The sequence below is a fragment of the Thunnus maccoyii genome, chromosome 7, assembly GCF_910596095.1.
Source record: "Thunnus maccoyii chromosome 7, fThuMac1.1, whole genome shotgun sequence".
Taxonomy (NCBI): Eukaryota; Metazoa; Chordata; class Actinopteri; order Scombriformes; family Scombridae; genus Thunnus; species Thunnus maccoyii.
In genome coordinates this window covers 5,482,091-5,495,591 of record NC_056539.1, presented here as the reverse complement: position 1 = coordinate 5,495,591, position 13,501 = coordinate 5,482,091, and the positions used below count along the sequence as shown (strand labels likewise).

Here is a 13,501-nt window from a genome sequence, read left to right as displayed (position 1 = left end):
TTGACAGTTGTGCATGACAAGCTGATTAATGTGTCCACACAGTAGTTAAGATGCCACTTTGTTGTCATGTTTGCTGGAATGTGCAGTGTTGTTCTAGTTTTGCAGTTATCCCAGTCAGTGAACCCTTATCACCATATTTAAGTTCATCCTGACTCTAAAATATATACTGTTGACAAAATACTTGTTTATATGTACACGTTACATGCACTCATCCTGTGATTTATTTTGCTTGTTTATTTTTCTTTAATATTTTGGTTCTCACCAGTGTTTACAATGTGGGATTGAATGAATCTCAGATCCTTATTTTTCTTGACTACTTGAAAATGCCATACATGTGTTAACTGTACATGCACTGCACTTTGTTGTTCATACAGTTCTGGCTGTTCCAAAGTTGTTTTTGGACATTATCAGCATATTCTGTATGTTCCAGTTTGTATATGCTAAAATAAATAGGAGTATTTTTTTTTTTTTTTTACTCAATATAATAAAGCTATTTTCACTAAGCGATCTGCATCACTTCATTACTACATCCAGTCGTAATGAAACACATCACATAGAAATGGAAGATGGATTCTTCCATGTAATACCAAATAATTTGTTTTCAGTAATTAAGCCCATTTTGATAAATCCAGCTTGTATCTCAGGGCACGTCCATCACTGGAGATGCTGGCCCTGCCCTGCTCTATAAGGAACAATGGGTTGTACAGGCACACTGTTATCATTGTGTGTGTATCTCTTGTATGTCAAGTGGATTTACTAATACTGATGAATACTTCACTTATAGTATACAGGAGTTGCATGATATCGTAGTTTTACTGCAATGAGACTTATTACTGTGGAGCCCTAAACTGATTAATGTAGAAAAAGGTTGTCAGACAAATCAAGAAAATGGCTGAATACATAAATAAATAATACTATTAGTTAAATAATTAAAATGGACTGTAATAAAAATAAAGCATTTATACTTTTTCTTTAATCTGCAAAGAAAAGTCAGTTTTATTCTTTTCTTTTACCACCAAATTTTGCTTTGGGGGAAAAAGGGAATAGATAAATGATTAAATGTGTGCCAAGACCATAAAATAAATAAATTAAAAAAACAAAGGAGTTTTTTTTTTTTTCAAAAATGAGCTGGTGAAAGATGAATAGCAGAGTAAAGTCAATGAAATTTTAGTTTATAAATGATGTCAAAGTAAAAAAAAAAAAAAAAACTAAAAAAAAAAAAATTCCAACTAGGAAAGCTTTAGCTATATTTATTTTTACAATTCATTTCATTTTAATGTATTTATGTATTCAGTTATATTTTGTCAGCCTCGGGGCTCCATATGTCGACGCTGAAGAGTGCAAAGATCTTAATCTGTTACACAGCAGTCACGTGAGAGATTAGGCTAATCTGAAGTTGGTTAACTGGCTCTATTATGTGTGTTATCGTGACCCCAGTTGTGTTTTCTAACAGAAAGTTGAACTGCTCACCTGTGTCTGGTTTACATGACCTGATCATCGCACACCTGCAGAGAAAAACACCAATCAGACTTGCTAATTAAATCACGTGACAGACACTTATTGTTCCAGACCTGCCTGGTGATATAATGGAATATAAATACAATTATTTTTCATTGATGAACAGTGAAATCATGTTTGAACATGTGCGCGCTGTTTTTCTAATAACACCGGCGTGAATCCCCGGTGGTTTGCAGAGATATCTGCCTAACAGCGCCTCTTAGCTGCGCTGAAATCTCTGTAAAGCGCCGCATCGCATCTTTATCGCTTGATTTCGGACTTGCCTTGTATAGTCAACAACACCGTCTCCTGCTAAACAGCCACTGCTGTCACACGCAAGCGTGAAATCTGACGTGATGCTCTTGCCACCGTCCCATTCAACCGCTTGTTGGGATCCTCCCTTCAGACAGTCGTGCGTATGCGCTGGTAACGAAACAACGGCATTGTCAGAGCAGTGCTTAAACAGAAACGACCAATTAACAGAAAGAAATCAATAGGTAACGTGATCTGGATTGATTTCCTGCGGCAATGTAAAGATGGCGAGAGTGCTCCACAACTTGCTCTTATTTCTAATCAGACTTGCGCAGAAAATCAGAGTTTTGGGGTATTGGTCATTGATATACGGTTATTGTGCTCTTTGCACCATCGTAGCCCTGCTCAAACTTTGGTGGAACATCATCTTGAGGCCGACAACAACCTTCCAATGGGTGATTCGTGAAACTCCCCCGGCTTGCCTGAATGACACGTCCTTGGGAACCCACTGTTATGTTCGGATCAAGGTAAGACACACACACACACACATGCACTTGGACATGAAAGGTGTCTGGTCTCTGTGAAGGGGAAAAAGCCCATTGTGTGTGTGTGTATGTGTGTGTGTATGTGTATGTGTCTGAGCCTCTCCCGTTAGGATTTTCAGCTGTGAAATGCTATAACACCTTGCTTGCCGTGTCGCGTCGTGGACAGCCAAACAGGCCTGATCTTTGAGCAAATCATGAGGCGTCTGTTTGTGTTTTTTGAGACGTTTTCGGCGGAGTCGCGGCTTGCTGGCGCTGCGCTCAGGTGGTGCTGAAAGAACAGCTCCTCCGCCTCACGTCTGCACATGCAGATATCAGCGGCGGGCTGCCAGCCTATAACTAACAACCCACTGTGTGTGTTTAACATTATGTAATTAAATACCCAGGCATGTCTGTTTAAAAAAAGCCGAGTGTCAGTAGTGTGAGAAGTATTCAGATCCTTTACCAAGGTTAAAGTACTGCAATATAAAGATACTCCGTCCTGCATCCAAAATATTTCTTAACTAGCTGTATCATTAGCAAAATGAACTTTAAGTATAAATAGTTATAGTACTCATTAAACAGCAGGATTGTTCTTGACATTGTTATTGGATTATGATGATTGATGCATTAACATGTAAGAAGCATTTTAAAGTTATAGCTGGTCAGGGAGATCCAACACTGTATACCTCTGTTTGAGTAGTTTAATCTGTAACATTGCGTCACATTTAATAAGCCGATCATAGGTTTTGTGTGTTAAATGTTAATCTGCAAAGTAACTACTAACTATAGCTGAATAAATGTAGTGGAAGGATTAAAAAGTGCTTTCTGATATGCTGTGAAGTAAAAGTACAAAGTAGCACAAAATGGAAATACTCAAGTTACTCTACATCAGATCAGGAAGGAAACACTGTCAGGAGAAACAAATGACACATTTTGAAAGATTCCCACTCCGTCTGACTGCAGAAGCCTCATAAATTATCTTCAACTGACTCTCACAATGCATTTTTAAAACAGAACTATTGATTTTCTATTGCCATCGCTTAAATTGGAATTGCTTTTGGACAACAGGAAAAAAACTCACAGCATGTATGGACAGAAGGAACAACTGTAGTGACCAAGAACTCTTTCATTGTACATTTATGGGCATGTCAGTATTGTCTTAAGAAAGACTTGAACAAATGTGAAGCTATTGGAACAGTTAGATAATATTCTAAGAAAAACAGATCCACAAATATGCATAATATTACAGGATTGTGATATACTGATTCTCATTTGTGCACTGATTCAGATAATTATATTACTGTCCACTTATGAGGTCATTTATGAATGCTGACTTGTTCTTTCGTGCCCTCTAAGTGGCTTCAGCTAAGACTGCCTGCTTGATGTTTAAGTGCAAATCTCTGTGTGTCTTTCCATACAGGAGTCCGGCCTTAGGTTTCACTATGTTGCTGCAGGAGAGAGAGGAAAGCCACTCATGCTGTTTCTGCACGGCTTCCCTGAGTTCTGGTAGGTCAAAGAGCAATCAGGGTGGGGGGCAGTTACGGTTACAGACAAGCAGACTGTAAGATTTTTTTTCCCTCAGTGCTCAGCGTTTGTTACATCAGACAACTCTCTAAAAAAATTCCCCTAACTATGAGAAGTGCTTGGCTCTCTAGCAGTACTGTTAAATCTCTGCGGTTTGGCTCCCGGGCTGCAAAAACAAATCCACGCCAGCTAGGAGTCCTCATTCACACACATGATTTGCCATTGGGGGGGGAAATGGTCTAAACCATTCAAGATCTCTTCCCCCTGATGTGAAATGAAAAACGGTGTCGTTACTCCTGGATTGGGGCCAAAGAGGCTGTCAAGAGCTGTAAGGCTGTCCATATCTCTAACATACTATCTAAGCTGCAGACAGGACAGGGATTAATTAGTGTGTAGAGGGGAGCTGTTTCTGCTTCACTTGCCGTATTCTTCACAGGAATGATGAACTCAACTCTGCTGAGAGTGAGATGGTTGGAAAGAACTCTTAACACTTTCTTAAAATGTGCTAATTCCCTCTTAGAAATGAGAAGGTAGGGTGTGTGTGTCAGAGAGGCTTACTTTGCTTTAAACCTCATCTATATTCTAAGATCTGAGGGTTCAGCGCCGGGATCTTATCCTGACTCATCAGAATCACAGTCAGAGCTCTGCATCATGCTTTCCCCCTTGCTCTGCAGTGGAGGAGGAGGAGGAGGGGGATTTCAGTCCTGATGAAGAGCCTCTACAGCCGACAAGATCTTCAATTAGGAAGTCATCCAAATGATCAGTGGGCGGATTCGAATCTAAAACAGCTTCTATTATACTGAGGTGACCTTCACTCAGCTGGAAAGAAAGCTGAGTGTTAGCTTTGAAGAAAAGTTTATGAAGTTAGTTTGTACCTATCCTCAAATTTGGACAGTATAAAAGTTTAAAGAGGGATGATGCTGATTTTACACTTAAAATTCAGTGTACTTGTCACGCAGAGTACTACTCAACCTGTGCGTGTGTGTGGCTCTGAGTATGAAAAAAAGAACCCTGATGATCTAATCAGGGTTGTCCGAGTTTGGGCTTGAAGACTCAACATTCTTGACAGAAAAATTACAAATTTTGCATGACAAACTAGGGGTGTGGATCTTAAAAGACATGCAGACTTACCCAGCAGGGAGGAACAAATGCAAGACACTGTCAAATTGCATCATGGGAAACACAGGATTCAGTGTTTTGGGGGCTTGACCCCAAAACTAGGGACTAGAAGTCCCTAGTTTTGGCCATTCTTCTTAAAATCTGTCTCTTGTGAGTCCCCCAACTTTATGAAAGTGCAATATTAAATCAGTGAAATACCCCTTTTAAAGGACAGTAATGTTGCTCTCGTATAAATTATATCCTTTGTCTCACCACATATTGAATCATCTGGACTGGCAGAGCCATTTTGCTGGTGCACAGATGTCTTGAGTGATGAGTTTCAGACTAGATTAAGTAAAAGGATAAAAGCGCAGAAAATGTGTGCACTCAGTTTTTGATGCAAACTGAGGAATGTCTCTTTAGGTATGTAAGTAGTTAAAAGAAATAATAGATAAAAGAAGTAATCTTTGTATCTGTTTGTCTGCCTCAGGTTTTCCTGGCGCTACCAGCTGCGGGAGTTTAAGAGTGAATTCCGTGTGGTGGCCATCGACATGCGGGGCTACGGGGAGTCAGACTTGCCACTCTCCAATGAAAGTTATCGCTTCGAGTACCTAGTTACCGACATCAAGGATATCGTGGAGTACTTAGGTGAGGGAATTGTGCATCTGCAATCTGAAATAACTCCAAGGAGTGGACGGATGTTTTGACAGTGTCTAGAGTCAAAAATAAACTTGTTTATCAGTCTTAAACTGCGGACAGCCCTCAAGCCTGCAGAATAGCATGACAAACTTCCTGTGACTCATTCTTACTGAATATGGGACATTGTGCAGATACAGAGCCCACAGCCTGCTGACTGCATGCTAACACTACAGGGAAGCTTCCATGGCTGGCCCGAGGCTGTCTGCACACACCAGCATCCCTTCATAATTATCTGGTCAGAGTGACAGTTTTTGCTCTTTTGCTGGCCAGCACATCACACTTTTCGCTGTTATTTTAGCACTGGTCACAGACTATATCAGATAACCTGTCTCAGCATGGAAACATCAGGGAAATGATTTAATGACTCAAAGTACAGTGGATGGTGTCAAGGAGCTGTTTTGTTGTCTTCTTCTTCACACCTGTCACCTCCTATTTAAGTATATTAAAGCTTCTGTCATGGGGCTGATTACATGAAAACTGAAATAATTCAGACAGTCATGTCTATATTTTGCTGCACAGCACAGGAGTCAGGACACATATGCACTGTCACCACTTGTTCAGTATTATTTATTAAAAGACAGTTTTTACAACTTGGGGCTTATTTTTATAGATTTGGCCATCATTCCAGTCATTAATGATAACATTGTACTCACCAGGTTAATTGCTGAGATACAGAAAGGTGTTGACTTCACTAAAAAGAAGTCAGATGGGGGAACAAACATGAGCAGTCAGATAATCAGACAGTATTTGGGAGAAAACAAAGGTGAATGGCAAAATTCGTGTCCATACTGTGCATTGTAAACATACATCAAAATTTGCAGACAGACTTCTTGCTTCAAAATTGACCTGCTGAATTTACTGTAGTTCTAGCAGTTTTTTTTTATCCACTTCCTCAAAATAAAGTGGTTTAGGAAACATGGCTAAACTGCAACCTGTCGGATTGTCTGACTGCTCGTGTGTGTTGGACTTGTCTTTGTGATGGTGTCGTGTTCCCAGATCATATCTTACTTTGGTGAATACAGTGTTATTATAACCTATAGAAATGATGGCCAAGACTATGAAAAAAGGGAACCAAGTTATAATAAAGCGAAATTATCCATTAATTGAAAGATTTCTTACATTCTTCATAATTGATTTTTTTGGGCACTTATTGACATTTCTCATACCTTATAAAGTTGCTGTTGCAGGTTAGCAAACAGTTGGCTGTTTAACACATCCAGCAGACAGTGGGCAACATTAGCATTCATGTGGAGACATGTTTATGTCCGCCTGGCGACTGCAGAGCTGAGGAGAACTGCAGAGTCCAGTGATAATTCTCTGTGGGTGTGGGTTCATCACTATGAGCGACCCCTTTCACAGTACACACAGCCAACTGGTCTGCCACTGCTCATATAAAAATACTGAGCAGAGCAGCTTTAGATATGGCAGTAACAAGTCTTTGTTCTACAATTCTAACCTAATGAATGTCCAGAGGCACCATAGTGGCCTGTAAATATACTCAAGTGGCTTTTGAACATGTCTCTCATAAAAAAAAATTACATTCCCTGAGAAAGTGCTGTTGAGAAGGTGTTGTAGTTTATGTTTTGTAGCTTCTTCCATTATTCGAGTTGTTAATTTCTTAACAGACTTTCAAGAGCTAAGCACATATCTGGTGAAGCACATTGCTGTCCAAATGACTAATTTAATGGACATTTAAGAGGAAGTGGGATGCTCGCATTGATGATACTGTGTCATAACTGTTCTTCTCCAGTCTGTGGTTGGACTACAGAAGCCACATAGTCCACATTGTAGTCCACATTTACACTGTGCTGTTCACTAATCACAGGTTTGTCCTTTGACCGTGCATGGCTAGCAGCATTCCCCTTTTCCCTCTTTGGTAACAACTATTAGCACTCTAAGCAAACACTGAAAAACAGTCAGCAGAAACAGCTGTGGCCCTCTTGTCATTTTCCAAAAGTGGCTCCCAAACTCAGCTGTATGACTACCCCTGTCATATCAATGTTGAGATGAGGCTTGCTGGGATGATTCATACCAGTGGGTGTAATTGGTGGTAGGGCAGGTAAGGGGATTACTTTGTTGGAAGTGGATCCGTAATATGATCAGAATCCCTCATACGGATGCCTTGACCTTGATCTGCATTTGGCTGTATGTCATGAAATACATCCATTTGATGGGTGTCAATGTCCTCTGAGGGAGGAAGCCAGCAATAAAGCAGCAAGAACAGTATTCAGGCAATGTTATGCTCTCATAAACATTAGCATGAACATCCAGCTTCTGTTGTTATTGTCAGAATGCTGCTCTTCTATTACATTAACCGTCTAATGTGCATTTGATTTTCTTCCAAGGATACAACAGATGTTGCCTCGTTGGCCATGACTGGGGTGGGACCATCGCGTGGCTGTTTGCTATTCACTACCCAGAGATGGTGACAAAACTCATTGTCCTGAACTGTCCCCATCCATCTGTGTACGCAGGTATGATTCCACTGTGAGCAAACGAACAAACAGATCCTCAGACATTATTTTTAATGTTGTGAAAGAAAACCAATTTTCTTCATTCTAATTAGCGAGGTTCTGGTTTGGCTCTTGGATTATTACCATGATTATTATCATTAATTAGGAAGAATTATTACATCAGTTGCATGTTTGCATCCATCTGGCAAATCTTCTTCTACCTTAAGGGGAAGATGATGAGAAGCTAATTACAGGAGGTTAATGTGAAGCTTGAACAGCTGGTTTAACGGATACAGACCGAGAGGCTAAGTCATTGAGAGTTATCACGTCCACAACCCTGCAGCGTGTACAAACTTGCCCTTTAATTGCAATCGAACAACTGAACTTCTCTCTCCTCTTCTCTCCTTCAGATTACGCTCTGCGTCACCCGAGCCAGCTGCTGAAATCCAGTCATTTCTTTTTCTTCCAGCTGCCCCGCTTCCCGGAGCTCATGCTCTCCATCAATGATTTCAAGGTGGTCTATTGTGTGTGGGCTTAAGCGGTTTCAAGGTCAAGGTTGTGTGTGTGTGTGTTTCTCTGTGTGTGCATGCATGGGTGTTTATATGCATGTGCATCGGTATATGTTGCATGTTGTAACAGTCTATTTTTAGTGTTTGCATCATTGTGAACTCTAAAAATAGTCTGCTGTAAAATAGGTTATTTGTAGTGAACAAGATGATCATACTGGGGAAAATGTATAAACGTAGAGTATTAGCAAATCATATGTTGACCTCATTAAGGCCTATATTGATTTTTTTCTTTATTGTTTTTTCTTTTTGCTATTCAAATTCAGTAGCATCACTTACAATACTGAAACATTATCAGTTTTATAATTATGTCAAAAGTGCTCACAGTTCAGGGTTACAAATACAGTTTGGGTCTAAAAATGTTGAATTTAGATTTTTGTGTGTGTGTTTTTTTTCTTTCAATTTATTTGAAGTAGCAGCTTGACATTTTTGGAAATACGCTTATTTACTTTCTTGGTGAGAGTTAGATAAGCAGACTGACTCCACTTTGTAGAGAGTGGTATTGATCCTCTCATCTCTGCAAGAAAGCAAATAAAATGTTTCTTTTTTATATCTAAATCCATTCTCATTGTAAGGACACTGATTTAGTGTTCTCCAGTATTTTAGACATTTGCTATTTAAATGTAAAACTTCATAATATTCCCATATGCCTGAGTTGGACTTTTCAGGAGTAGAAGCACAGCATGTATTGTTGTTGAGCCAGCAGTAAGTCACGGTGCCAGAGCTTTGACTGAAGGTCATGAAAGCTGATTTCACCACCGAAGTACCTTTTCTGACTCGTATTACAGTGACATGGACGCCCTTCTGAAAATGTTGATCAAACTGCACCAATCGCACAAACTCACCCGCTGATTTCTGCCGTCTTTTCTGTAGGCTCTGAAAGCCTTGTTCACCAGCCGCAGCACAGGGATCGGGAGGAAAGGCCGATGGCTCACTGCAGAGGACTTGGAGGCATATCTGTATGCACTCTCACAGCCAGGAGCTCTGACTGGAGCTCTCAACTATTACAGGAATGTCTTCAGGTGGGGAATATTTCACTCACCAAAAGACGGATAAACATAGTCATAGTGCAACCACAACTGATGTAGCTGATATGTACAGGTCGATTCCTGGATACAGGGATGTTGTACCAGTCTTGTTTTGTAGCGCCCTCTACTGTTGGAGCACTCAAGGGGCGCAAAACCAAACAGCCTCTCCCTCTCTCAAGGCCACAACGCAGTCAAATATTTATATTTACAGACACCTTCACTGTTTTATGTATAACTGACTAGCTGGCCAAGACTAATCATCACAAATCAGATCAAAAAATCTCAGTGAATGTATTTCTGACATGTGAACTCTACGTGCATGGCTGAGCACGCCATCTGCTCCCTTCTCAAGCAAACGAGTTATCTCAGAATAGCTTTTATATGCTTATATAAAAGAAATATCACTGACCCATGCCCAATTAGCCTCTTCACGAGTGCATACTGTATCTAAGCAGCAGGGACACAAATACATAAACTCATAACAACATCCATCCATCCATTTTATTCACAGTATATTCACGTATCCTGTCCAGGGTTGTGGGGAGCTGGAGTCTTTCCCAGCACGCACCTGGTGAGACATAAAGAAATTCTTTAAAGTTAATGAAGAGGAAACTCTGACGATACGATTCCAATATACTCGATGATAACGTTGGAACCAGTCTCTAAGAACGTAGATGACTTACTATTTTTATGTACATAAAAAAACTGAGTGGAAATGCCAGAAATGTGGGAGAAAAAGTGGAAATATCTCAAAACAGTTTACACGCTTGGCTGAAGTAGAAAAGTTGACACTATCACATTGATCTGAGGGTGTTTGCCTCTGCGTCTTCACAGTTACATGTCCCGACTTCACAAGAAAGACCAAAACACCTTTCACGCTGTCAGAGACACATTTGCTCATTCCAAAAACAAGAGAAAACACAAATACTATATTAGGTGGGAGGCAGCAAATGTCAGGATGTATGGCAGTTACTGGTGCCAGGGTAATTATGTTATCTTGTCACATCCTCTTAGCTCGTGGAAACACTCACTGATTCAAGTTTTATTTTGCCAAAACTTTAGAAATTTGCTTAAAAATTGCGCAGTAATGTAATGCAAACAAAAGTATAAGGCTGTTCACACTATCCTGGAGACAGATTCATGCTATGAAGTTGTCTCTTATTAACATCATATTAATACAACTCATTCAGATGGAATACAGTCAGTGTCAACAAACTCCATAATCACTGAAATATAACAGTGTAAATAATTTTAAAGCTTTCCCTTTAAAATCTCTCAAACAACAAAGTTCTTTTCTCTTTCTGTTCTTAGCTCCCTGCCCCTGAACCAGAATCACGTCAGGTCCCCGGTGCTGTTGCTGTGGGGCGAACGCGACGCGTTCTTGGAGCAGGAAATGGCCGAGGCATGCCGCCTGTACATCAGAAACCATTTCCGTCTCAACATCATTTCTGGGGCCAGCCACTGGCTGCAGCAGGACCAGCCTGATATCGTGAACACCCTCATATGGACCTTCCTCAAGGAGGGAGAGGGACGCAAAAGCTACAGGAACTAAACCCACACCGAGGCCTCCTCCAACCAAGCCCCTCTCTTCCCCTCTCACTTGCCACTCCTGGAAGCCTGGAATATGCCTGTGATACCAAGCAACATAGTGATAATGCAATCATTCTTTAAAATCTTACACATTTCAAATATTTTTTAAAGACGTCAGCAGTAAAGGAAAGAATCAAAGCACACTTCACTGGAGAGGACACTCAGCAGTACGCGTGACACATATTCAAGATGTTTTTTGCACATGACATCCGCCTTAAAGTTTGTCGGTTACAGCATTACAAATGTGTGGCAGAATCTCCTTGTGACTTGTATTGTGTGGTGCCTTTTAACTTTCGAGTTGTTGCAGTGTAAAGATGTCCTGAGAGATTGGGATGTGGCATCGTCTGCTATACTTGTATGTTTCACTGGGTCGCTCCACTCTACTTTGGGCACAGTCCTTTGGGAGCCGTAACTCTCCCACTCCCTTTATCAGGTAGTGTTGTCTAAAGGATTTTTTCTTTTTTGTATATTTTCCTTAAAGATAATTGCTCAAATGTAGAGAATGTTGTTTTCTTGATCTTCCTGTATAGCAATGTCAGTGATGGTTGACTATTGTGCTCTTTTGTATCTCTTCCTACACACTGCATTTTGAAATTCACTGAGCCAGGTCTACACCATTTGATTTTATAAATAAACTAAGTAAGTGTCAATCTGTTGGACTACACAGCTCTTTAAAATTTCCGGCTGGTTTTAAGAAAATAACAGCGGTGGTGTGATTGAAGTTCTGTGGTGTGTCTCATGCCCCCGTGTGTTTGGCACTGTCTCAGAACAATCCCTGCAAGCTTTTATGAAAAACACCAGAAATAGAAATAGTAAAGGATGTGATGTTAAAAATAGCACTGAGCTGAGTGACACAGCAGTTGAAGTTGGTTATTTTGGGTCTAGTCTGTAGAACAAACATTTAGATATTTTTGAAGGTTCATATTTAAACCTTCATCATGTGATTATATGCCAACAGACCCATTGAGGTGTGTATTCATCAGTCAGATACACAGTCTTACATAAACACACACACACACACATTCACTGCTGGGCTAGTTAGAGAAGCGAACACTCAGACAATGCATGATTATGTCTGTTTTAAACCAATACGAACCATTTACAATTTAGAGCTTTTTTTAAAAAAAACATTGTATTGGATTTATTGCAGTCCAGAGGAGAATACAAGACAAATATACAACTGCCAAGTGGAGTTTTTTACAACTGGGAAACCCAAGAGTTGTCCTTATTGAAAGGTCATTATTTATAATCTATAAAGCATTCATGAATTATTTAAAACCCATTAGTTACAACTTAACCCCATAATGTATGCCTTGTTAGTATTATAAAGTGGTAGTAATATTGCATTTGCATTGCAGTATATCAATGTCTAACCAGAAGATTTTTCATCTTTTGTGTAATGCTGATTCAAACATTTACAATCAATTTTTGCACTGACATCATACAATAGGACTAATGATGCAGGAGGAGACAATGACATCAACGGCAGCTATCGGCAAGTTCTTTTGCTGCCTTCAAAGACAGTAGGAAATATTAATATTACCAGTTGGGGGTCTATAAATGATATTTTCCAGGTCAGTATTTCAAATGAATATTGTACAGATGGGAGTGTATTTCCACATAATTATTATAATTAACTTTTAGAATGTTTTTGTTTCATTCATAAGGAAATCAAAGAGACTGAATACATAGCATATACTATAAAACATAAGCCTATAAGTCTACTTTTCGCTGTGAATTTTCTTATTCCTACATGTGTTAAAATCCCAACAGTCCAGCCATTTGTCCAATCTATGCTGCTGCTGCTGCTGCACAAAAATAATTATTTTCTAGATGATTTTCCCTTTAGGCCCTGTCTATATAAGTGACTGGGTTTTCTGCTGAAAAACAAATTAAAATCTCCACCTCTTATGTGCTTGCTCTCATAGCTGGATCGATGAGTAAGGAAGCCAGTTTACAATGAGCGTTGTGATACAGATTATCCAGGATGACCAATGGCAAATCTTTTCCAGCATAATAGCTGAAGACAAGGTTTTTGGGGGAACATTTAAAACAATACAGAAACAAAAAAGAACCAAGTTTAGTCTGATTAACTGCAAAACAAATAATATACATAGTTTCAGATATAAATGGCATTGCTACCCTGATATCTCAATGAAGCCTAGTTGATATTCTGAGTCATTCCTTTCTGAGGTAGGGAGAGCACCACCAGAGGACGCTTATGTCATATAACCTTCCCATTATCACCGACCAAACCAAATGCGTTTGTA

At 39.8% G+C, this 13,501-nt stretch overlaps 1 protein-coding gene across 1 annotated transcript; it reads left to right on the top strand.

Moving 5' to 3' along the window:
• Window positions 1–1,570: 1,570 nt before the first annotated feature.
• Window positions 1,571–11,881, top strand: ephx4 (epoxide hydrolase 4). The gene is made up of 7 exons (XM_042417067.1): window positions 1,571–2,276; window positions 3,694–3,779; window positions 5,386–5,543; window positions 7,940–8,068; window positions 8,458–8,561; window positions 9,487–9,635; window positions 10,953–11,881. Exons 1-7 carry the CDS (start codon window positions 2,034–2,036, stop codon window positions 11,191–11,193), a joined length of 1,110 nt encoding a protein of 369 aa, XP_042273001.1. The 5' UTR covers window positions 1,571–2,033; the 3' UTR covers window positions 11,194–11,881.
• Window positions 11,882–13,501: the final 1,620 nt, after the last annotated feature.

Coding starts and splice junctions, on each gene's coding strand:
- ephx4 (XM_042417067.1), top strand. CDS start 2,034: ATGGCGAGAGTGCTCCACAACTTGCTCTTATTTCTAATCAGACTTGCG. Junction 5,544..7,939: donor GGATATCGTGGAGTACTTAG/GTGAGGGAATTG, acceptor TTTTCTTCCAAG/GATACAACAGATGTTGCCTC. Junction 8,069..8,457: donor CCATCCATCTGTGTACGCAG/GTATGATTCCAC, acceptor TCTCTCCTTCAG/ATTACGCTCTGCGTCACCCG.